Source organism: Colossoma macropomum, unplaced genomic scaffold (assembly GCF_904425465.1).
Source record: "Colossoma macropomum unplaced genomic scaffold, Colossoma_macropomum, whole genome shotgun sequence".
Classification (NCBI taxonomy): Eukaryota; Metazoa; Chordata; class Actinopteri; order Characiformes; family Serrasalmidae; genus Colossoma; species Colossoma macropomum.
The window spans coordinates 16,943,307-16,968,666 of record NW_023494794.1 but is presented as its reverse complement, the minus strand read 5'-3'; the positions used below and the strand labels follow the sequence as shown (position 1 = coordinate 16,968,666).

At 37.6% G+C, this 25,360-nt stretch overlaps 2 protein-coding genes across 2 annotated transcripts in view; both read right to left on the bottom strand.

The window, feature by feature from the left end:
• Positions 1–6,775: 6,775 nt before the first annotated feature.
• On the bottom strand, positions 6,776–10,415 carry dpm2 (dolichyl-phosphate mannosyltransferase subunit 2, regulatory). Its single transcript, XM_036580428.1, has 4 exons — positions 10,344–10,415; positions 9,741–9,830; positions 8,668–8,770; positions 6,776–7,440 (listed from the first exon to the last, which is right to left on the bottom strand). Exons 1-4 carry the CDS (start codon positions 10,344–10,346, stop codon positions 7,385–7,387), a joined length of 252 nt encoding a protein of 83 aa, XP_036436321.1. The 5' UTR covers positions 10,347–10,415; the 3' UTR covers positions 6,776–7,384.
• Positions 10,416–11,769: 1,354 nt separating this feature from the next.
• fam102ab (family with sequence similarity 102 member Ab) overlaps positions 11,770–25,360 on the bottom strand; it is a 62,589-nt gene continuing 48,998 nt past the window's right edge. Inside the window, exons 6-13 of the mRNA XM_036580417.1 lie at positions 24,265–24,381; positions 22,890–22,936; positions 21,808–21,974; positions 21,610–21,714; positions 20,471–20,672; positions 19,715–19,836; positions 18,419–18,488; positions 11,770–18,284 (exon numbers count right to left, since the gene is read on the bottom strand). Coding sequence (XP_036436310.1) covers positions 18,239–18,284; positions 18,419–18,488; positions 19,715–19,836; positions 20,471–20,672; positions 21,610–21,714; positions 21,808–21,974; positions 22,890–22,936; positions 24,265–24,381 — 876 coding nt within the window. The 3' untranslated portion in view covers positions 11,770–18,238. The remainder of the gene's footprint in view (positions 18,285–18,418; positions 18,489–19,714; positions 19,837–20,470; positions 20,673–21,609; positions 21,715–21,807; positions 21,975–22,889; positions 22,937–24,264; positions 24,382–25,360) is intronic.

The following is a 25,360-nucleotide window of genomic DNA, read 5'->3' as shown; positions in this document are numbered from 1 at the left end:
ACACTGCTCCATCTTACATTCTGGTGCAGTTATTGGTGATGTAACAGTGCTTGGTGACTTGATCTTCACCTGGAAGGCTTCAGCTGCAAGTGTTACCAAAGAGTCACCAAAAGAGAGCATCCTCACACTGCCCAAAAAACCCATAGAAACCATGAAGTGCTTCTGTTCGTTTTGGCTTTTTTTGGTGGGTTGTTATCATAACATAAATGATCCTAATGGTTTAACAGGTGACCAGTGGCTCATTCTAAATGCATTTGTTGGTTCCTAATGGGATCTAAAGGTGTTCTACAGAAAACTAGTGGTCTCTGTTGGGCAAATTCCCATTAAAAAGCAAAAACATTTGGGTTTAATTCTAATTCTGATCCTTTCTAGTTCTAGTCCTTTTTCAGCAGGGCAAGTACCATTATGTCTCAAGCAGGAACCAACACAATAAAACTGGAATCTAGGGCAGGAAAAAGCACAGTTCCAGGTTTCTGGTGCGAAAGTTCTAGTAATTTGTGTGGAAAAACGGCTTTAGATGCTTATCTTAAATGCTTTATGCACTTTCTGTAAATAGAGATCATTTTAGGCCTCAAAACTCTAAAAATGTACTTTTTCCTTTGCTGTTCTAATCAAAGTAAGTGTGTAATCTTCAGAAAATGTCATTTCCCATATCAGACAGTCAAATCAGAGACTATAAAAGCTGTTTTTTCTGAAATGTTCAGCCTTTTTTTGCAACCCTGTTATCAATTTTTAGGGGGATGTATTAATGCCATTTAAAGGCATGTGAATTGAAGTCATTATTTTCCATCATGAAATACAGATATTTATGAAATTTTTTCTGAACTTTTCAAATAAATAACAAAAAATCCAAAGTTTTCTTGTGTTTTCCTAATGTCCTATATATATATATATATATATATATATATATATATATATATATATATATATATATATTTATTTTATTTTTTTTTCTTTTTTTTTCTTTTCTTTGAAGATGAAATATTAGTTCAATATCAGCCGATACTCAAGATTTCAATATCAGTATCGGAGAAGAAAAAGTAAAATCATGCCATCTCTAATTCCAAACCGTGTACCTGTTGTTAGATCAATGGTCTACGGGGTATATGCATGATTGTTTTCTACCGTGAACCATTATTGTTTTGTTGTGTAAAAGGAGAAGCTTAGATTCAATTCCAGATAAGCATGTTCCTGATAACCTTGAACCAGAATAGGCTGCTGTGTGCCAATGTGATCGCCACAATAATTCTCTTGCTGTACGACAGTGAAGGCAGACATAATTGTAATTAGCTCAGCGCACACAGAGACCTCCATAAGCAATGAGTATCGATTTCCCACTGCAGATCTCTAACCAGATCCACATGAAAAAAAAAACAAAGCATGTGGCCCACTCTCAATTCACAGTGTCACTGTTAAGGAGGATTTACTATAGATCCAGCAACATACTCCACTTACTACTAAGCATGTGTAAACTGTAACAGGAGATGATGAACTGCCTGATACCAGTTTCCTTGACAACAATATGAGTCAAGTGTGTTTTTCTCTCACAGTTGTCTGAGAGAACACATCTAGCTACACAATATGGATAAATGTTGGATAAAATAATGCATATGCAATAAGTTCTGCAATGTAATATATATGAACTAGTAAATCAATTATGTGATGTGGTTAAAGATTTGTTGGATAATTTAAATACTTTCATTAAGCAAAACACTCACTGTGTGGTCAAGATGCTTATAGCACAGTAAAAAACATACTGACTGGCTAGATGCCTCATTTGCATATTGCAGTCTTCAGTGATGTGGAAATACTATAAAGAAAGTAAAATTATTTGATTTAGTGTGTAAACACTCTTAGAGATGCATTATGTAAGTTTTGGGGATTTGGAGACCTCTCTGGTGGCAATGTGTAATTACACGCAATGTTCAGAAGAATATTTTGAAAACGTCAGTTGTGTTTCGGGTGATTGCGAGCGCGTTGAATAAGAATTCAAACAGAACTCAGTCAAAACTTGGTGAAGGACGTCGCTTTCGAGGATGTGAGTGAATTATATACTATTACTATCATGTCTTCATCAGTATAATGTTGATTTTACATTTGAGATCTAAACATCAAGCCAGACCTTCTTTTTGAAGCTGTGCATATAATGTTAACAAGTAAAGACATATGACGCGGTCCAAAAAACGTCTGCGAAATCTGACCCGACACCTCTGCTTGAATGAAAAATACAACACATAAATATGAAAAACACTGATTAAACCATTGATCAAACCTGTCTGAGAACTGTGTGGGCGTGGTTAGTGAGCAGTTTGATTGGCAGCTCTCTGTCCCTCACTGCTAGCCTGCTCCGCAACTCATACAGAACTAAAATCATTATTCAGCTGCAGTATGCAGACGGACAGATGCATGAATGAACAAACAGAAGCAACACATGAATGAAGAAACAGATAAACGAACAATGTTTGTGTGTGGATAAACGAATGAATGGGCAACACACAGCTCCAAAACAGGTGGTCTTGCTTGCTAGCTTTTGGTTATGCTGGGTTAGCTTTAGCTAGCTTTAGCTAGTTAGCTTTAGCTCAGCCTTGTGATTGGTCAGGGAAATGCTTACAGAAGCGTTAGAACCTCCCACATGACATCAAGATAAGAGAAACAGGGTGAAACATATGGGTCAGTTATTGGTCCCTGGAACATTGTTTACTGTTTCGCCTGCAGGAACAACACACAGATTCGGTTCCCTGGTTCTTTAAATTACTATTTCAGATTTTGCAGGGCGACGTACAACATTTTAGCATGCTTTTGCTGACTCAGTAAAGCTACTTCTTTCTAATTTAATTTATTAATTTTAACAAAAAACGTGCTATTCACTTGCTAATATGTGAAAAACAAACTGCAAAAACAGCCCATTTTGAATCACAAAAACAAATATATTAACATACATCAGCGTATTCTGCCTATAGCAGTTTAGCCCCGCCCACTCACGTTGAAGTTATAAAGAGAGTTTTAGCTGGAGGGCAACACAGCACAACCAATCAGAACAGAGATCATATCAGTCTTAAAGGCACTGTAACTAAAACAGCCTGTTTCATTCTAAGGGATAAAGACAGGGTGGAAAATGGTCACGTAAAATGTCATGAGACCTCAAAAAAAATAAAATAAAATAAATAAATAAAAATACAAGAAAAATACAGCCCTCCATGAGCTCTAGAGCTAACAGATGATTTGAATACTGTACTACTCTGATGTCTGAGGAGCTTCATATAAAAATAAATGTATAGTAGGGAAGTTAGCAAGTGATATACCTCTTAAATCATAAAGTAGGTCTACATGATAAGAAATATAAATGTGCTACCACAGCAACAGAGCCTGTATCAGCAAAACTGCACCACCTCCAATGCAGTCCACAAAAAGTGATTTGGTAGTGTGACAATGCTAGTGCAGTATCTACGCCCTTTGTGAAACCTATAGGCTTCGTTTTGAGGTAAAAAAAATGCAGCTAAAGGAACGAGCTATGTAACAGGAACATACATAGAGGGCTGTTTGTCTGCAGTGATGGGAATCAGCTGTTTTGAGGCAGGAGGTCCAGTTTTCAGCTCCACCACAAAGAACCGGTTCATGGCAATCTAACTTATTCAAAGCCACTCACATTCATGAATGAACAGCTACATACAGCAGAAGCGTTGCTATGGACACTACCGTCCATACTACCAGAACAAACTAGCCCCGTACAAGGTTTCTGTTCTAAAAATGCAGCTTAGTTCAGATTCTAAAGGTAAAAGTGTTAAATATGAAACTCACCAGACCCGTGCCTGGTCACCGATCGCCAAAACAGAGAGCAAATCTCAGAAAGTAAGCGCTGACAACGAGTCTAAAGCGGTATGTAGCAGCATTGCAGCTGTGATATCTGTAAAAAACACAGGAGTAAAGAGTGAAAAACGTACCTCTGCTTGATTCATAATGGAGTCAGCGGTTCATGTCATGTCCAGTGCGAGGGATCAGCGTATTCTTTCTGTCCTCAGATGACACATGGCTTTCTGTGGCCAGCTCCATCCCTGCCCCTGCCTCACTGTGGCTGCACTGAGCAGAGCAGCGCTGACTGCTGCTGGAGCTGCAGGCAAAAGCTTCGTCTCAGGCGAACGCAAGAGGATGCCATCCTACACCAAGCTGAAGTTAGCTTCTCACTCGAATTCCCCGGTCCACCTTAAATGCTACAGCTTTTATATTCTCAACCCCCGAGGTTTTATCGAAATGAGCCACCGTCAAACGCGTAAGGGGAACTCTCCGTTCTACCTTAAATGGTACAGCAGTTACAATGTGGCGCATGAGGCTGCTGCACCGACTGCTGCGCCATTTAAGGTGGACCGGAGAGTTAGGATACGAAGTTGGCGAATAGGAACTTCAGCCTCGTCCGACCTCCTCATCTGTTTCTCATCCACGTTGGATGAAAGGAACACAACATACGAGACATCATAAGGATAATCACCGTCAAATGTGCAAATGCAGATTATGGAGCGATTTCTCTGGGCTGCAGCTAAAGCTTGTGTCTGTAAATGTATTCAGTATATTTATTCCGGATATAGCAGTCATACTCTGGCTTAAATTTTCTAAGCACTCTTATTTTGAAGGGTGGGACTGTGTTTATGCGTGTAGAACAAGAAATCTCAGCAAGAACCTCTTTGTGTATGGCGTGGCTGTGGCCAACTACAGCTCACTAATAAAGCACAAGGACTTCCTTAATATCGGTAAATGCTACAATATATATACCATCCACTTTTTCAAAGGCCTGTGTGATAGAAAACCAAATTTGTATTGTTACACAGGTATTCCGGCCTAAAACTAGCATTTAATGTTATTTGTCCTGTTATGTAATATTCTGTAGCATAGTACTGAATTCCTGAGCCTCATCAATACGGCAGAACTCACAATTTTGTATCTGTTTTGTGTTTCATCCATCAATGTTCTTTCACCACAATACCCAGCATGCATCATGCACTATTGAGAACCCCCCGACAGAGATAAAGAAATCCAGTGATGCACTGATAGAGAGGCTAGTAAACATGCCACAGACATGATATTTGACTTCTGAGCAGTAATGTTAGCTATCTGGCATTTGCCAGCTAGTGGGAAAAACCAATGCATGCGTCCCAATACTCTTTTTCTCAGAGGCTCCTCCCATCTTCAAGAAACATCACCAGAAGGATGTTTTCTTAGTCTTTAAACCAAGAAATCTCAGACTATTGTGGCATCACAGTATTAGGAGAGTAGGCATGTTTGCAACCAATCTAGCAATGGTTGCATTTCTAATTTTGGCCAGTGTGCCTCTTTAATGTCAGTAAAATAACAACACCTCAATTTTTCTTGTATTATATATTTTTCTATTGTTCACTTATGACATCTGTGTGGTTTTTACATACCAAAAATAGTCCTTTTTTTGGTAAACCACAAATAGATAAAGATCAGAGCTTATAAGGAATATGGGAAATGTACTAGTCTGCACTAAAAATCCAGCTCACTTACAAATTATTGTTCATTGCTCCTAAGTGTATCTTAAATAAGTGGCTAGATGACAGACCACCCACAATTAACCTTTGGCATAATGAAATTATGAAAATTCTTCCCTTTGAGCGCTTATATGCTAGAGTTAAAGGTAATGATACAGAATTTGAGTGCACTTGGTCTCCCTTCCTTTCCAGTCTTCCACGTCATATATGTGAAATTATTAAATGTGCTCAGGTTTGGCCGAGATGTTGTGCTTGACAATGTTATTAAGGCGGATGGCTACGTTTATTTGTATGCGTTTGTTTTTGAATGGAATGTCTAGAATATCTACCATTATGTCTAGCAAGCTGTCTCTTGTTGTCAGTGGGATGGGGTAGGGTGGGTGGTTCAGTAATTTCTTACCCTCCTCTGTTTTGTGGGTTTTGTTTTTTTTTGTTTGTTTGTTTTTTCCTCTTTTCTTTTCCATGATTGAAAATTAAATAAAAATTGATATTGAAAAAAAAAATTGTCCTTTTTTAAACGTGAGAATTTTCCAAACTTTCTTTATCCCTTAGAGATAAACTGGCTGGTCTTGTTACTGTCCCTTTAATACTGATATATGCACATCACCCCTGTTCTGATTGGCTGCTCTTTTGTGCTTCAAAAGCAGTCTGTGTAGAAACACTCCTTATAACTTTAACATACATGGGCAGAGCTGACTTGCTGTAGACTTCATATTTGGTTATATGTAAAGGTTTTGATTTTTGTGAGATCACGAAAAGAATTTATCAGTCAAGTATCTTTAATTAAGACAAACTGTTTTCAGTTGAATTTCCATATATGGACTGGAAACTGAATGGTATGATAAGTGCCAATGAATGGGCCATTGCTAGGGATCATCTCTCACTGATAAGAGCATTCAGTGTGGATTTGGTTAATAAACAAGGCTGGTATTAAGTAAACAGTCCTTTTCAGTTTCTAAAATTGGAAGATTGAATCAATTGAACTGTTTTATTAACTACTGATTGAGACAGCAAGCTAATTGCATATCGAATGAAATAATATGTGAGCTTTATGTTATTATATTTATTAACTTCTTTCCATATCAACCATTTATGTGTCTTCTAATGGCCTTTGCAACTGATGCACAGCTGAAAGCATACACAACATGGTCTTCTGATGTATGAAAAGATATCTTTTGGTTATTTAAATTAATTGTTAAGCTCAACTACAGTGCACTAATTTAAGAACAGCTCTGATGTTAGCTTTAAAGCAACAGAAAAAATGTAAATCAAAGTGGTGAAATAGTTCTTTATTACAGCATATAAAAAATACAAGTGTACAGCTGAGATCTCATCATCCCAGCATATTTCAAATCCCTTACTGTTGACAATAAGCAGTGGGCATGATGCGCCGCCTTATAATTTACTAGCATACATTTAAATCTATTTACAGTCTCAGACGGAAGCAGCAGCACAAACGCGTAATAACAACAGTGGTCTGAATGGTCACTGAATCCAATAACGTCCTGATAGTTAAGCCACAATGTAACAGCTGCTAGGACAGTAATTCAATTGATTAGTTATTTGACTTGCAAGTGGGTCACATCATCCCAAATCATTACATAACTAGTTCTGCGGTCAAGGTTGTGGTCGCTGGGTTTTCAATACTAGGATATGGCGCTCTACTGTGTGGAGAGAATGTGTTGCCAGGCTCCCTTACAAAGTCATTGGTCATTTCCTCAGCCTCTTCTGTATTCCTATTCCAATCTGCTGGGTGGAATCTATAGGAAAGTTCAGCTTCAAAGAACAGCTACACATGAGGCTGAAGGACAGTAGCTGGTATGCAGGGTTAGTTTTTATCATGACCATTCTTAGGCAGCTGAGTGATCCACCACTGAGGAACTTTAGTCGACTTTCTTTGGTTTACGATTCTTCCATGTTACTACTCCAATGAAGGTACCTGTAAAAATAAATAAATAAATGAGTGAATGAATAAATAAATAAATAAATAAAACAACATAGAATTAATGTGGTTATTTAAGGCAGATACATATTAGAATACAGTGTTAACAACAAAATACACCTAGGGCTGTATGATATGGATAAAACACCATATCGTGATTATACTGTTACATATTGCAAATGCAATACACATAAAAAACAGTGATGTAAATCTGATGTGGCATTATTAAATAATATTGCCACATCAGATTTTCCCAGCCACTTAATACTAATAATTAAAGTGATAGTTTCAGCACCTTACAGCGCTCAAAGCAAACTAACAAAAGCAACAGCAAAGTGGAAAGTTCTCAAATCCATGAACTGTATGAATGAGAGCAAGATGTCTGTAATCATGGAGAAGCTGGAACCACTGACTGTGTATATGATATGTATGATACATACATATACTGGTTGGAACATGCAGCCACTGTTGCTCTCACTGGATGTTGGTGTTGAAAACTGAAAACTGCTTTCACTCTATGTATATTGCATGATTGTCTTCATTAGTTTCATGTGATCTTTACGTTCACATGATATAATATTACTGAATTTTTCAAAGTACTGAATAAATTCTGTTAAAGCTTTTTCTGCTTATTCATATGACAAAATACACTGCTTTTTGAATGGAAAACTTTCTTCTGGTTTTGAGCAAATTAGATTAACGACACAAAAATGTGATTAGGTAAATGCCTTAATTAAACCATCTACAAAAGCACATATCTGTAATATGACCAATACCTGCAATAATGATTCTGCAAAAATCATTATTGCAAAGGCCAAAATTGCAATCAACACTAACAAATGGTAAATTGTGAAGCCATAATTTTAATGATTTACAGTCTTGTTGCTGTTAACACAAAACATATTTCCAATTTTGACATTATTTGAAATTTCCAAATGTCATTCATAATCTGTCATAATCTGAGTTTCATAATAATCTGTCATAATCTGAGTTTCAGGACAAACTGACTACTAATAGAAACGCTCCAGAGTGAGTCTGTATAAAATATTGATAATTCAGATTGGAAATTAAGAGAGCGACGATATAATATATATTGCAGCACTAGTCATGACTATTGAGAAATTTGTTTTAGCCATCATTTTCAATATTAGCTAGCTATGCATCTTGATTTCATATGTAACTGAAATGTTTCATTATCTACAGAAGCATGCTTTCTATACTTACCAACACAGAGTAAGAGAATTAAAGCTGCTACTCCAGGAAGTATGATCGAGTATTCTCGAGGAAGAAAGTAACTGTGGATCACATGGTCACTGTCTACAAATGGCTGTAGAGAGACCAGAAAGGGATCTAGTTATTATATACATTGTGTACAAAACTGTTCAACTCAAACTCAACAACCTTAACTGGTGTGGCATTCGTCCACTGAGTTCCACAGAAGGACTACAATTCCCAGCCACTTAACACACTTTATGTCCAAAAGTTTGAAGACACCTGGTCATTCAGTGTATCTTTTGAAATCACAGGTGTTAGTAGAGAGTTTTCCCCCCTTTGCTGCAGTAACAGCCTCTACTCTTCTGGACAGGATTTGCTCTAGATGTTGGAACATTGCTGTGAGGGTCTGATTGCATTCAGCCACAAGAGCATTAGCAAGGTCAGGTACTGATGTTGAATGATAAGTCCTGGAACACAAACGCCACTTCAACTCATCCCAAAGGTGCTGAATAGAGCTTCATCACTCCAGAGAACACAGTTCAGATGTTTCAGGCTTTAAACCGTTGGGCATGGTGACCTTATGTTCATGTGTGGCTGCTCGAGAATGCCCCATTCTGTTGGTCAGTGTTTTACTATGGAGACTGTACAAGCGTGTGTGATCTTAAACAGCTGGGTGCACCTTAAAGTAGATGGGCTCACTAATTTGAGGGAGTGTCTGGATACTTTTGGACATACAGTGATCCATCTTCTGGTAATTAAGTGCAAAATTTCCTATTGTTTATATTCACAAAATAAATTATCAGTCATTTCAGGTCTAAGATGGCTTTCCAAAAAACATCAAAGCATAAAAATCACAAGATAACACAGTTATAAGTACAACTTTCTCTCTAATAGATAAGATAATGTTTTTATTTTATTGTCGTTTTCGTTCTTGTGTCTGCAAGCTTTTGAGAGTAACTGAGAATAGCCAGAAGAGGCCATACGATTTAGATTATCCCACTTCTGGATGAATATTATACATGGCGGATCTAAATAACATTTTCCAGAGGTACTAAAAGTCGATGTAGAATACTTTAACTTACCAGGACAATAACCCATATGGTGTAATATGTGAACAAGAATAGACTGAAGCCAACGAGGCCCAAACCCACAGCTTGATCTGCTCCGGTTGCCTTTCAAAAGAAAATGTGAGTTAATCAGTTATTACTGAGTTATAATCAATATCACGCTACACTGCTAGATAAATACAACTGAGATCCTACCAAACCTACATGTGTTGTAACATCACCACCACAATTTACTGGCTGTCTGGCATACAACAAGTATGCCACAACAAGTGGATATTCTGGTCTTCTTGACAAAAAAAAGGCCTAAACCTTAACTTACAGAAAACAATCGCAATTAAATATTTTGCCCAAATCGTTCAGCCCACCTAAATCTGCATGTTTACAGTCGAGTTCTTAATATCTTCTCACTGACTGGGCTAATCTAGTCAGTTAGCCAGCGTTAGCTAATGTTAGCTTTCGGTGAAGTTAACCAGCACTGGGAAATTTTAAAACACTTTAAATGCATTTTAATGATCGGAATCATAAATATATAACAAGCTTTCGCTGTATACTATTAAGTAGGAAAACGTAATGTACAAATTACAGTAAAAACAGCAAAAAATCATCATTTCATCTTACCATGGTGAACGCGTCACTCTCTAAAACACGTCTTTTCGTTTGCGTTTCCTATTTCCGGCGTACAACTGACACGATGGGAAATGTAGTTTATCAGAACTGAGCGCATACAGACGATCATGCTAGGCTAACACCACGAGAGGGAGCCAACGCACGACTAAAGAGAGCTGAGAAAGAGTGTCGAACAGTTATGATTCTATGCAGTGGCCCAAAAACAATTTCGACATCTGTGCCATACTGTAATACCTTTAGTTAACTGTGTTAGGAAACAAAAACATCTTAAACCAAGCGACACTAATTTTAAACAGACCGTTCCAACGCTTTTATTTTCCTTTTAGGTGAAGGATCCTTTCAAAATGCAACTGCTGTGTTCAGATGGTTGTCTGAGCAGTTTATCTGCAGACACTTGCGGGTTTACAGCCTTCACACACTTCTGAGTTCATGATCCCATCAATGAACTCAAGCTCACCGACACCTCCGCAAGAACAGCCCCTCACTTTTACTTCGCAGGATCTTTCTAAGAAACAGTGTAATGTGAGTGCAGAGCGTTCAGTGGCTTGTATTAGAGACAGAAATCTACTAATACGTGTTTTTAAAGCGTAAATATAGGAATTCATCAACATAGCGTCATTTTGTATTACAATTGTTTATTTAATTATTTTTTAAACCTTTTTTAATGTTTATAAAGTTCAAGTATTTCAAAATAAAAGTTGTATTAACATCAAACTTTTGCCACGCTCTAATGTATGTTTTTCACATTAATATCTCTAATATTACAAAAATAAAAGTTGTATTAACATCAAACCTGTGCCATGCTCTAATGTACATTTCCACATTAATATCTCAAATATTCCAAAATAAAAGTTGTATTAACATAAAGCCTTGATCTAATGCAGATGTTTTCACATTAATATCTGAAATACTCCAAAATAAAAGCTGGATTAAGCTCAAACCTTTGCCATGCTCTAATGTATATGTTCCCACATTAATACTACACATCGTTACTGTCAGAACAAAACCTTCTATCTCCAAAAAAGTAATGTTACTGGAGAAGGAAAAACCTTAACGTTCAATGTAAGTCAATGTAAGTCAATGCTTTATTGATCTATTTATTTGTCATTTTGGACCACTTCAATTGGCTATGTCCTCATGAAATTGTGACACAATGTAATCACTGTATGTAAAAATGCTTGTATTCGTAAAAACATATATATGTAAATACATACTTTTTCACTGGTAATATGTTTCATATTCTATGCTAATGATGAGCTTTGACTTAATATATTTAAGCCTCAAAACACTCATTAGGAGATTTTTCTCTCTTAAACAGGGCATCAAATGTGGACACATTTCATGCTCTGATGTTCAGGTCAGCTTGTGGTGTTTGCTTGGTGGCTGACAGCAGAGTAAGCAACAAAGACAACAACTGTTTTGGATGCCCAACATTTGCTTTATTTCCCCAAAATATTACATTAATACACCCCCAAAGACACATTTACATTACAGAATACGAAACACCCATATTCAAGTGTAGAAATATAGTTCCATCATGAGACAGTAATACACCAAATAAAACCGAATATGAGGTCAAGAAAACTTTGGAAATTATTTGTGTGATCATAAAATATACGTATTCAACAATTTTTATATAATCAGAAAAATAAACTCATCACTTCTGTGGTAAAGTTAAATATAGGTACTGACTTTTCATAGAAATCTGAAGTCTTTCAATATATTGATAATTTGTTAATTGTAACCAATATAGTGGTCAAAACGGAGTCTTTCTGTCTGACTCAAGTGCATAGCTTTTCAACCCTTTACAAAATGAGAGAGAAAGGAGACAAACAGCATTAGTTGTGGAGGATTTTACAGGTCTTGATACTTTAAACGTTAGTATTTAAGTGCCGTTGCGGTGAATGTTATGTCATTGGCCAAGGATTCGACCTTCCGGAGATCACAGTGTAGTTTAGCATTTCATTTATAATTAATACTCACTATTACAACATAAACATTTGAACACACCGGGTCAAATACTTCATTGATGGTCTAGGTGAAAATATATAAACACATCATCTAGATGTGGCATTTTCCTGCAAAGTTTAGCACACAATTTCTATTTATTTGTTGAGTTTAACATACTGGAAAAAGATAAAAGATAACAAAGTGCCAAAACCTTTGCACAGGCCAGATTTTGTTTTTCCAACAGGTTAAATTCAGCAAATAAACAGTAATTATGCATTAAAATGTGCACAAGTGCGTTCTCTGATGAGGATGTGTTCACTTACTTTTACATCAACAAATCAACAAAACGTCATTTGACCAGGGTGCCTAAACTTTTGCACACAACTGTACCATGTTCAAGAAGAACTAAAAAAACAAATCGTTCTTCTTCTTGGAAATAACCCTATAATTTCCATTATTTCCAAGGAGTAAATAACGACGTAGACTTGCCCCAGGATGAGTGAATTACACTGACTTTCAAGCATTATTTCTTTTTTTATAACAAAGAACAGCAAATGACACAAATACTGAATGTACAAAACCATTTTCCCTCAAACATCCCAATACCTTTATGTTCAGTTCTCCACAACAGCATCTTAAATCAACTTTACATCTACCTTGTGAATTTAAAAAAAGAGAAATCAATCACAGGTTACAGTCCATTATGACCGAAAATGATAGCACGACACAAGAGGCTCTTTTTTCAATGCAAGGAAAACAAAGACAGAAAGAACAACCATCAAAAAGTAGCCTCTTTAAGTTGTGAGTACATCAACCATTTCATGCTGTCACAATGTTCGTTCGACACTAAAGAATCAACAGAGAGAGCAGTGACGGCAACTGAATGTGGGGAAAGGTTCAAATAAACCAGCCCGCTGGTTTGGAAATCCAAAAGAACAGGACAGTATAAAGCATGAGCGAATCGCTCGTAACGTTGGCGAACAAAAGAGATGCAAAGACAGACAGACAGCAAACAGGCTGCATGCCTGTCTAACAACAGACAGATGAAAAGAAAGGGTGCATTCGAAAACAGAACATTTCAGAGATTCCCTTGATGCTAGTGTGGTACCCTAATTGAAAAGCACTCACTCTTTATATGCCCAGATAAGACTCAGATCAATGCGATCTCTATGGTCTAATCATATTAATATAATTAACGCTTACCAGAATTATTGGCACCTTTTTGAGGAAACTTTGTTTCAGTCAGTTCACTGAAAACCCAAGACAAATCAAAGCTTTCAGTGAGGTAAATAGCTCTATTAATCAAAATCTTGTATAAATATAAGTCTAAGGGACTCTCAAGACTCTTAAGACTTATGTGCTCGTTCATATACATTCCTGTGTAAACGTTGGGCACCTCTGGTCAAATTATGTTTTTTGTTGTTCCTAAGTGAAAGTAAGTTAACATTGCTACAGAAAACACACTTATTGAGAAACAATAAAACATAAATGGCCTCATTCACCAATATTTTCCCAAGTTTTTTCTTAAATTTGTTCTTGAGAAAGGTCTTAAGAAAATTTTATATTTCTTGCGTGTATAAAGTCCACTGCCAAAATACCTTTCTTGTAAAGGGTCTGGAACAAAACCCTTCGAACAGAAATTATGCACTAAAATTAGCAGAAATGTGCCACATTTAACTGCGCTCCCCGTGTGTACATGGCTACGGGGTGCCCAAACTTTTGCACAATACATGACCACTGAAAAGTATACAGCTAGATTTTGTTCATGATAAATAATTGTGCATGTACTTTTTCTTTGTGCCATTTTACCTCAATAAAAGCTCAGATTTTTCTCATATTTGCCTTTTGCTCATATTTACCAAGGGTGCTAATACTTCTGAAAGACACAGTATAATGATGAAGAACCTGAGAAAGTCATCACTCCATCACAAGGTCTTAACTAGGACATAATGAGTGACTTCACCACAAGATATTACAATAAAAAGGGCATTAAAGGAGTATTCCACATGACATCCATTCCCTAAAAGGCCCATATCCCACATCTGTCTTGTATTCTTTTTCCCCTGAGGTTCACTTTTTTGTGATTTCATGTGTCCAAAATAGTCCTAATTCATTATTACTTGGCAATTTTCCAACCTCTCTTTACACTTTAGAAGTAAACGGACTATTTTTTGTTAATGCGTGTTTAACACTGAAATATATATATATATATATATATATATATATATATATATATATATATATATTATATATATATATATATATATGATGTGATATCTGTTTTAATTGACCACTGTGTATTGTGCCTCATTCAAAAAGCAGTCCACTCTTTATAACTTCAACCTTACTGGAGCGGTGCTAACCCGCTGTAGGCTGAAAATGTGGCTATATGTAAACAAAAGACATCACAAAAACAAATTCAAATGGTTTTACAGCTTAGTTTCTGTACATGGACTGTATGAACCGAGGCGTGAGTGATATGTTTTGAAACTTTAACAGTATCTACAGTCATATATGACACTCCTGCTCAAATTTTTGTTAATTTTCTAAGTGAGAATAAGCTAACACATCCTCATAGAGAACACACTTGAATATGTGGCATTTTTCTGCAAATTGTAGTGCATGATCGCTATTTACTTGTTTAACATATTGGAAAAAGATTAAGCGTAAAAGATTGAGTGTAGTGCCAAATGTACTCCAGCACGGACCATATTTTCCACATCTGTTTTATTTTTTATGTTGAATTCAGCAAATAAACAGTAACTATGCACTTAAACGTGCAAAAACGTGTGTTCTCTCTAGAGAAAACCTCATTTGACCAGGGGTGCCAAAAACTTTTGCACACGACTGTACATACTATTTTTCCATGACATGGGCTATTTCATATATTATTCATTATGCAAAGGGTTTGTTATTTATTCTGTTTGTTAAACTGCGTTTAGCGTGAAATTCTCCTTTAATGAAGCATCAAGCCCACATTGCACTGTTTATGTAAAGACACAATAACAGAACTAGACGTGCAAAGAGCTCAGAGACTCTTAGTGTAAATTCTCTAGTCTGTTTGTTCTCTCAGATCAACTGAAAGGCTTTTTTTTCTCCATGACCAAGATCATGGCTAGCTCATTCAAACTGAACAAAACAAAACAAAAAAAAAACAAAACTGAAACAGCATACAGACCTTTAACTAACACACACACACACACAGAGGGGGAAAGCTTTGTTTCTGGACGCACACCAGGTGCTGTCGCCAAGTCAAGTCGCATGGTTGTGAGTCATCTGCTCTGATCTAATTCAACAAACAAAGGGTTTCTTCAGCCACATCCTCCACCATCCACGTTCCATTATACAGCACACATGCTCGTAATGATGAACACATTTCCTTGCAGCAGGACTGGCTGTGGTCCATTCACCAAACCACGCTGACTATTACGCCTGCTGAAAAGCAGAAGAGACCAGTGCACAGCACTGTAGTATAATACACTCATGCATTACTGGCTGAAACCAGCAGCCAGTGTCAGAAAATAACTTACCCTGGGGGCCTCTGAAATTGATTTTCAGGGGCAATTTTGACGTTTAGGAGGTTATTTTTTAGCAAGTCTGTTTTTCTAAGTACAACAATTCCATTCGAATTTACTGTATTCTGTTATTTTATTTATGTTCTCAGTGTGTTGCTCAGTATGCCTGTCCTCCTCTGATGTTGCAACAGATTGAGAAATTAGTGTTTTTTTGAGATTATTTTTTATTTTTTCCAATTTTATCAGAAATTTATTCATGTTCAGTTCTTAGTGATGTGGAAAGAAGGAGGCCATCCTACCCTCCCAGAAAAAGTGAGACCAATTAGTCTTGGAGTTCTGGTTACAGATGGCTGTGGCATCATTAAGGAACATACTAGTGTTTTCCTGATGATAGAACCAGTGTTTACATGGTTGCGCCACTCAGGAATCCAGTTTAGGTCTTTTTAAATAAAAAAAGAGTGCCTTGTTTCACCAACATCATTCGCTCAGGTATTGCCAAATTATCAAGTAACTTTAAAAAATAGTGTGTGGACTAACTGTGCATTCCACTGGACTCGGAACTCAGGAAATGAAATCTTTGACTCTGCAATGGAATGGCCACCCAAGTGATCGGATCATCGATTTTTATTTTATAAAAAACTACATTTGTTTTCTGTTATAAAAATGTGCTGTAACAGCCCAGCATTAATGTAGATTCTCTTAAGATGCTTATTAGGCTGCATTCATGTTACAAGTCTTATTGCTCAATTCCAATTTTTTTCAGACCTGATCTCTCTGTCTTGATGGTTCACATTCTTATTTGACGCATATCTGTCTTCAGTGTGAACGCATGTGAGTCCTGAAATAAGGACTCACAAATCAGATATGAATTGGATCGAGCGCCACATATGTACATATATATGGCTACATTCACATTACTAGGTGCAAGTGGCACAAGTTGGATGTTGTGCCTTTCTGTGATCCAGATCTGATGTGGACACACAAATCTGATCTTTTTTTATGTCGAACTTGAGCCACTTCATATGTTGTCCCAGAATGGATACATATCCAATTCACACAAAGAGACAAAATTGGTGCCTCTTTGATGAAGTAATGTGAGTGTGTACCTAAATTCCATGATTTGCCATACAAACATCAGTTTGCCATGAGAATGCTTGTTTCTTCATGCTTGGAAAGCATTTAGATTAAAAGTCAGAAGTACCAACTCGGAAGTTCCAAATGCAATGGAACAAAGCCATAAGCACTCAGGTGCAGGTGACCACATTCTATGAAGAAGGCATCAAATGTTTAAAAATACAGGACAACATGGGGCACTTTTACATGTCAAGCGCATTTTTAAAAATTTTGGGGCATTTTTTGGCCCCCATTCATTTCTGAGGCTGCCTGCAGCACATACGAAAACAAGAGAATAAGAGGGGAATGAGAGTGCGTTCTGGACATATGGACAGAAGATGTGGAGAAGAATGCCAATGAAGAAACTTGACTTGTGGTTCCACCAGGCCAGCTGGAGAACTTCTATGGAGAATCACATGTACTGACACATTTAACACCCCCAAAAGCACACACACACACACACACACACACACACACACACACACATTCACAAAAACAGAAGGCCCTAATCTATGGAGGAATGGCCAGAAGCTTCCATGTCCACCTCAACATGAACTGATTCTGTATGGCCAGCCATACAGCACTGTGTATATTCACCTTTGTGTCATATGGATTAATAAGGTCATTCCCGATGCAGGTAAAAAGACTGTGGTTAAGCAAAAGCAGGATCATTAGGAACATTCATGCTAAGACATTTTTTAACACATTTTAGTGGTATATAGCCCAGGCAGAACACACAACCTGTACTAAAAGGGTTTGGTTGTGCATTGTTAAAACTAAAAGGTGAGAAAGAAAACCGTAGGTTGAAACCATTAAATAATATCTGAAAGGCTAAGCAATATATAAATCATATTTCTACTGAAAATACTAAAGGCTGCCATTTAGGTCATAAACATGGTGGTTTATGGGCCAATGACAGCTTTTCACAGTGTTAAGACTATACTTCCCACAATGCCTAATTTCATCAAGGCATTTCCAGTTGGTTTACTTGCAATAAGGTGTCATTAAAGTGTTAATTAAGATATCTTTTTTTGATTACGGGGTTTTACAATACAATAATAATAACGAACTACCCACCACCGTTTCCATAAATGTGACATAAGATTTAAGGTGTTATTATTGTAGTGTGTGAGTACACAAATCAGTAATCAGTAAAGATAATAAAAAAAGAGACAAACGCAAGTAGAAAACAACTTGTCAGTGGGACGCCTGACGTGCACTCTGCCTTGATGATCCTCACTTGTCTGGACCATCCTCTTTATGTGAAGAGCCCAGTTGGACAGACAGTGCTTGGATGCCATGATGACACTAATGACTCTCGATCACAACCGGCTCAAAGACACCTGCCGACACCCTGCCGGAAAATGGAAACACATTTGTTACTCTTTATTTACTTTATTTCAATATTTTGCAGGGCTTGCAATAAGATGGGTGATAAGGATATAATTTAAGCATAATCCAGTTAAAGATGCCACTGGACTGGCTCACCTGTTGCCCAGCTGGATGCCGCCAAGGGCAGTGGTACCATCCCTACTGACAAACAGTCGCAAATTGCTATCTGCGAGAGAGAGAGAGAGAGAGAGAGGAAGAGAGAAAACAGTGATACAGAAGAACATGAGTGGGGGAGTTACTAAAAATGATGCTGATTACAGATGGTGTACAGACAGTTTGCACTGGGGAGGTGGCCAGTTCAGCAGGTTATACACGAACAACTTCCATGCAAATAACTTCATAACTATATAATTACCATATGACCAGAACAATATAAACCCATTTTGCTCATGTCCTTTTTGTATGGAAGTCCATTTCTGACAGGTAATAAAACAGATGTTTACTCTTAGTATCAAAAGTTTTCATTTCAAAATGAATGACTGCATACTAATGACTGCTGTCTTGATAGCTTGACTTGTGTTGAAAAAATGACTCAATGTCTAGAGATTTTGTAGTATGTCAAAATAATGATTTATTACTCTTTAAGAAGGTATAATTATTTTGAGAAACCATGATTCAACATTTTGAGAGGTAAAACATAAGCCAGCCCTTGAAATACTGCTGCCAGAAACCAGAAAAAAACATCCAGCAACTTTTTGCCAGCTTGCGGAAACAAACATCAATTTTGTTGGACAGGCGCCTCTGAGCAACAATGGCATCAAAAATAAGCCAGTATATATTATCATCTGCGCCTTTTATCTTACTCTGGGTGCTTAAGGGCCGTTACGCCTATATAGTAAATAAAACTTTACTATAGTTATTTTTTACCACCAAAATAGGGTTTGCAACAGTACAAACCAATAGTAGATCTGTTGCAACTCCATAAAATTAAATATGATATCTTATACAATGTAATGGAATTCATTTATGACCTTTTGTAAATCACGGGTGCTGGATTAATCTTACCAGAGAGAGTAAAACTGTCATTTTGTATGGGATTTGCCTTACTGATTCATATATGATAACGTGTAATGCCCCACCAGATTCCCACAGACAGCCCAGTCTGAAAAGTCAAAGCCCGGATGTTCATTTCATGTTCTGGTGCCACGCTCGATAATAATAAAAAGGCTGTACAAGGCTGCCTCCTTTAGCAAGTTTCGTTCCTAAAGTAGCATTAGGTGTATTGGAACAAGACTACTATCACTGAGAGAGCTTCAAATTCAAGTCTTTTAATCTGTAATTATAACTGAATCAGAACAAGGCTTTCAAGAAATTGCTTGGGACTCATTAGGGTGGACACAACATCTCTGATTTTTAAAACCGTTTTTGACACCTGTGTGATGTTCTACACACCCTCATTGTTGCTGGCATCGGCAAAGTTCTGACTCTGGACGATCTTCTCCACAATGTCATCAGCATCGATGCGCGTATCATCCACCCAGGTGGGGTGGTTCTCCACAGAGTCCTTCTTTCTCCTACAAGAGAGTCAATACTTGTAAATACACTTACAGCAGAGCTAGTCATATTACAGAGAGAAAGAAAGCAGAGGCTAATACATCAAACGTAGCTGACAGCAGGCACTGGGATAACCATACACTTTATTTCATCTACTTTTTCAGTAAATGATATGGGTGTAAAAATGCATCATGGTGCTTCAGTCAGAAGGTGGTAATTCTACTGCATTGATTGCAGACATTTAGAATCGATTATTATTCATAATAATCATAACATGCTGGCCAAAATGAAAAATCTCATTCTACTGTCAAATCTCAAAATCCAAAGAAAAAAAAAATGTTTTGAGTGTTTGTTCCACTACTGTGTAAATAATTCTTTCAGTTATACTTGAGTATTCACTGTATGCTTACTTTTAATTCTGAATCATATATATTTAATCAATGTATTGAATTGTTGTGAAATTGGAAATTTTATGATGCACTGAATCATTTCCTAAATTGTAATCAGACTGAATTGTTCAACAACCCTAACAAATACCCCTTTTCCTACTGTAGTGCTATTTGTTTAACCTGTCACCTGCATGTAATGCCTGTGGAACAGTCAGCAGTAAAAGGGTGTTGCTGAGTGTTGAGGGTTCAGGGTCATGGCTGTTACCTGGATGGTCGGTTTGGGAGCAGGGCAGGCCGTGGTGGGCGTGGAGGCTTTTCCGATTTCACTGGCTCTTTCTCTGGCTCCGGGGGGCTCTCACTAGCTGCTGCAGCTCCTGTTGAAGTGTTGCTGCTGCTGGTGGAGGTGTTCCGTTTGTGGTGGCTCAGATCCGTCAGGCTGGACGAGCGGGAATGCTCTGTGCTGTAGCCTGCAAGGAGGACCAACATATGCCACAAATCAGTTACCAGGCACTTGAGGGGCTAAGTGTGAGAATATCTTAAAAAACTTAAAAGTCGTTCTTTGAGGTAACAACTCAGCATTTTTTTTACATTTCAGAGAAGACAGAAAGGATAAATACCACCATGCATGTTTAAAATCTATGTTGCCAATAACATGAAAACCAATTTTGCTACAGATAAATGTTCACAATTATACTATATAGAGCTGTAGTTTGAGATGATACCTGGGAGAACTGCATGACATTGAAAATAAAGTTAAAATGACATTAAGATCCAGAATGCCTCATGTTTATCTCATAAATGGTGATCAATCCTCATGGAAGATAAACTGACAAGAAATTGCTATAAAATGATAATTACAGAAAATGACTTGGCAATCAATTAATTCTTATTGTTCCCCAAAAACCTGCAAATACTTTTAGTGTCTAGTTTATAATATTTCAACACACATTATATTAATTGTTATATGATTTTAATAAATTAACAATTATTAATACAACCGATGCTGAATGGTCATAATTAATTAAAAGAACACTTTTAAAAACTTTGAACCTTGGAAAAATGGACTCTTCTTCAACCATGAGTGTAATATGTAGCTACATGTAGAACCATGAGGGCTTAAACATTTATTTCTATGGTAAAATGTTCCTTCTATGTTGGTCTTGTTGGATACAGTTCTTTAAAGAACATTTTAAAAATGGTTCTACATACTCCCAAAAAGGGTTCAGCATAGAGTCACCAAACAATTTTTGATACTATAAAGAACCTTTTTACTAAGAGTGTACAACAAACTCAGAGGACTGTTAATATTAGGTAATAAGCCTATTACAAATGCATTCCACATATTTGAAGTAGATAAGAGAATAAATGGTCCAATCACATGCATGACTTGTGATGGAGTCTCACCTGAGACTTTGCTCTGCTGGCTGGCGTAGCTGGAATTCCTCGAGTGGCCTGTGTGAAACACCTCATCTGGACTGGAGAGGTTCTCATCTAACACCTCTGGCAGACCTACAAACACACACACACACATATAGAGTCAGGTTTGGAGCAAAATGCACACACTCAGTGTTACTGAGTTATTAACAAGTGGTCTCAGCTGACCTGAGCAGGGTGCGGAGGCTCTGAGTTTGAGTGTCCGGCTGGTGCTGATGCCCGGGTTGATGCCCGCTGGTGCAATTGGTTTGTCGCCAGTGCCCTCTCCTTTACAGTCCAGCTGCAAAGACGGGTCCTGGCCAGCGAAGGCTGTGGTTTTAGCCGTGCTCGGAGGCCTGGGACATGGGGAACACATACATTCAGTTACTCAACACTGCAGAGAAGCAATAACTGGGAGCTCTGATAGGAACTAAATCTATCCATCCATTTCTCTATTTCTCCATCTATTTTTCATCTATGTTTCCATAGAGCTCTCCAGAATATTGTGTAAAAGTCAGACGCTACCTTTTTAATGTAATTTAATTTAATTTACATGTAAAATGACCAGTAATTTGAATTATTTTTCAGCATCAGGAAAAAAGCAGCAAACAGAAAATTACACAGCAGTCTTCCATTCTTTTCAGGAGACTTGATGTCAGTTATTAAAAGAAATTTGCAGGGATATTTTTCCACAACTTCAGTCTTAGAAGTGGACTGCATTTTCTGCTTTTCTGTATTCTAGTGCGAATTTGTTGTTCTCGGTAACAGCTTCCTGCCACGGCAGCCTTTCAGACCCATAGCGTTGAGGCGACTCACAGTCAAAGGATGGACAGAAACAATAGGGTGCTCAAAAGTAAACAGTGGACAAATTTTTATATTACACTTGTTGAAGTGTTGGAGGCTTCTGTGTAATTTTCTGTTAAATATATATTTGCTGCTTTTTTTTCACTGAAAAGTTCTGAATAACTGAAAAACTCAATCTGTTTTTACTAGAAATTAAATAAACTAAAGGGTGTTTCAGCTAAAAAACTCATCACATGCCAGCAGGTGGCACTACATGAACAAGTATGGTGGCAGTTATGAACTTCTCATAGATTCTAGCGAGAAGATAATTCAGACCAGGATGATTCAACACACAATCACAGCTCAGTATAGAGGTGGTTATGTATTTGTTCCAAAGCCGCGTACTTATAAATGAAACCTCATGCTAGGTTCCACACAAAGATCTTTCAAAACCCCCCCAAATCCAATCCAGGAAAAGGATGACTCACGTTTTAAAGCAAGGGTCCCCGGAGAGTAGAGTCATACCAATGGTAACCTTAAGAAAAACAACAAACAAAACAAAAAAGAAAACAAACAGAACACTATTATTTAAAGCAAAACTTACCAACACATTAGCATATTTATAGTACCGTAACCCCAAAGCATCATTTCCACCTTTCTAAAATGAATGCCATCAATTACACTGAACAAAAATATAACTGACTCAAAACAGAACTTCTCTTTCAGTGCAAAATGCAGCTTTCACAAAATAGACCAGACAGTGACTCAGGCTAAAAAAAAGCATTCAAATTCAAAATTGGCTGTGAGTGGGTCGGTTCGTTCGCACGTTTCCCACACAGTCAACAAGTGGATGCAAATGAGCGCTGTGATTATGGGGAACAGCATGCATGGATATTTCCACACAAAGAGGTACTCCTGGTGCCCAGGCTGGAGTTAAAATAGACAGAGACGTAAAATGGCTAAAATTGTCTTTTACTCAAACCACTTCTTTGTGAGACAAAGCTATGGAACACAGAGTGATGGTTTCCAGCTGGAGGAACAGCCCAAGACACACATTACATATATGCATTATTTTGTGCAGGCAATCACGATCAACTATTGACTTGGGTGGCACGGTGGTGCGGTAGTGCTGTTGCCTCACCACAAGGAGGGCTTGGGTTCGATTACCTGACCAGGGTCCAGTTCCCATGTGCTAAATGTGCTACGTTGCCCCTAGGTGTGAATGTATATGTCATGTATATGTCTGCCCTGTGGACAGGGTGTTTCCTGCCTTCTGCCCATTGACCGCTCCAGTACCACCCCTGTGTGCTAGGAGTATAAGTGATTTAGATAGTGTGTGTGTGTGTGTGTGTGTGTGTGCACACATGCGTTGATTTGTAGTTAATCACGATTACCTGTTTGTCCTATATACACAGCTTATTACATGACTACTAATGCCATTAATTAGTAAATGCATTTTCCTAGTCTGACCTGTGAACCATCTGCTGTAAGTTGCTATGATAGAATCCATGACTGTAGCCCTCTTGTTCAAATATAGCTTTTATATAAAAGCAACAGCAAAGTGGATGCTACAGTTCTTTTTGAGTGTTTTCACTGTAACAAGGATCCATGAGCTCTATGAACAAGAATGAAAGCAAGAGCCCACAGTCACAGAGTTGGAACTCCTATGATATTGGCTGCACCCACTATTGCTCTCACTGGATATTCAGCCTATGGAAATCACATGATTTTCATGTCCAGGTTGCTGAATGTTCATGATATAAATTATTTAAGTATAAATATACATTCTGATGGATCTTTTCTGTCCACCTCTTTAGCTATAACATTTAATTATTACGTATTTGAAATGTTTCACAGACTCACCTTCAGGATGGAGTTGTCTTGCCGAGTGTTCTTGGTGTCATAGCCTTCCAGTATACAGCACCGCACGGTGGAGCCTGAACCTGCAAATTCCGCCATGTTGAGGTCAGCAAAGCCCAGCTGAGAGTAAAAGCAAAAAAGAGAGAGAGAGAGAGACATTTGAAATAAGTGCAGAAAAAAAGTACGTATCCTAAAAGCTTGAAATTCTGAACCGTTCCAGTGAGAATAAATGAGCTAAGATAAACAGCACATGACCTTTCTCAGTCATTTCACTGCACTCCAGACTTTTCCCATAAGAGCACTAAGAGCTTGGCGAATTGTCTCTCCACTAAGCCCAAAAGTAACCACTAACACAGATGGGACAGCCTTCATTTCCAAGCAATGCAATTATCTCATTACGTGGACATGCTGCACCTCTGAACTGGCATCAGCGTCTTTGTGGAATGAGCATGTTTCAAATACAAGTCTGCACTATGCACTGTCTTGTGTGGACTGCTGACCTACAGGCACGAACACAAAGTCAAACTCAGCAGCAGAACCAATGGACATCTTAGTGAAAAGAGCTGCAGATACACAAATGTGCTTGGTCACAGTTTGTTACCAGACTATGTAAATTTACTAAATTCAATATTTCTTCAAAACTTCTTCACTACTTATTTAATATTTCTTACCAATACCTTGCAAAACTAAAACATAATGCTCTTAACAAAATTCGATTCCAGTGAAATGCCCAAGGTTAAAACATGAGCCCTTTTTACTCTCAAAACATTATCGGGATACTTTTACCGGTAACGCTCAGTCCTTACATCATTCACACATGCAGCCCTTTAACAGTATTTTACCAGGATGCACACAACTATATGTTAACTTTACTCAAAATTAATTACCATTTCTGAGTAAAAGTGCATGTGTGAAAACACTAGTACTGGTTATGAATAGGTTTATTGTTGTATTGGAATGTTATTATATTATATTATAATCATGATATATGCAGTGCTGAAAAAGTTAGTCTTAGAGTGTCAATGGCTTAGTTGTCATTTGTTGGTCACTCAGTCACTCAGCTGCAGTTCCACTAGCATGGCAATAAGTTTTGTCCCAC

Coding starts and splice junctions, on each gene's coding strand:
- dpm2 (XM_036580428.1), bottom strand. Junction 8,771..9,740: donor CCATATGGGTTATTGTCCTG/GTAAGTTAAAGT, acceptor GTCTCTCTACAG/CCATTTGTAGACAGTGACCA. Junction 7,441..8,667: donor AATTCTCTTACTCTGTGTTG/GTAAGTATAGAA, acceptor TTATTTTTACAG/GTACCTTCATTGGAGTAGTA.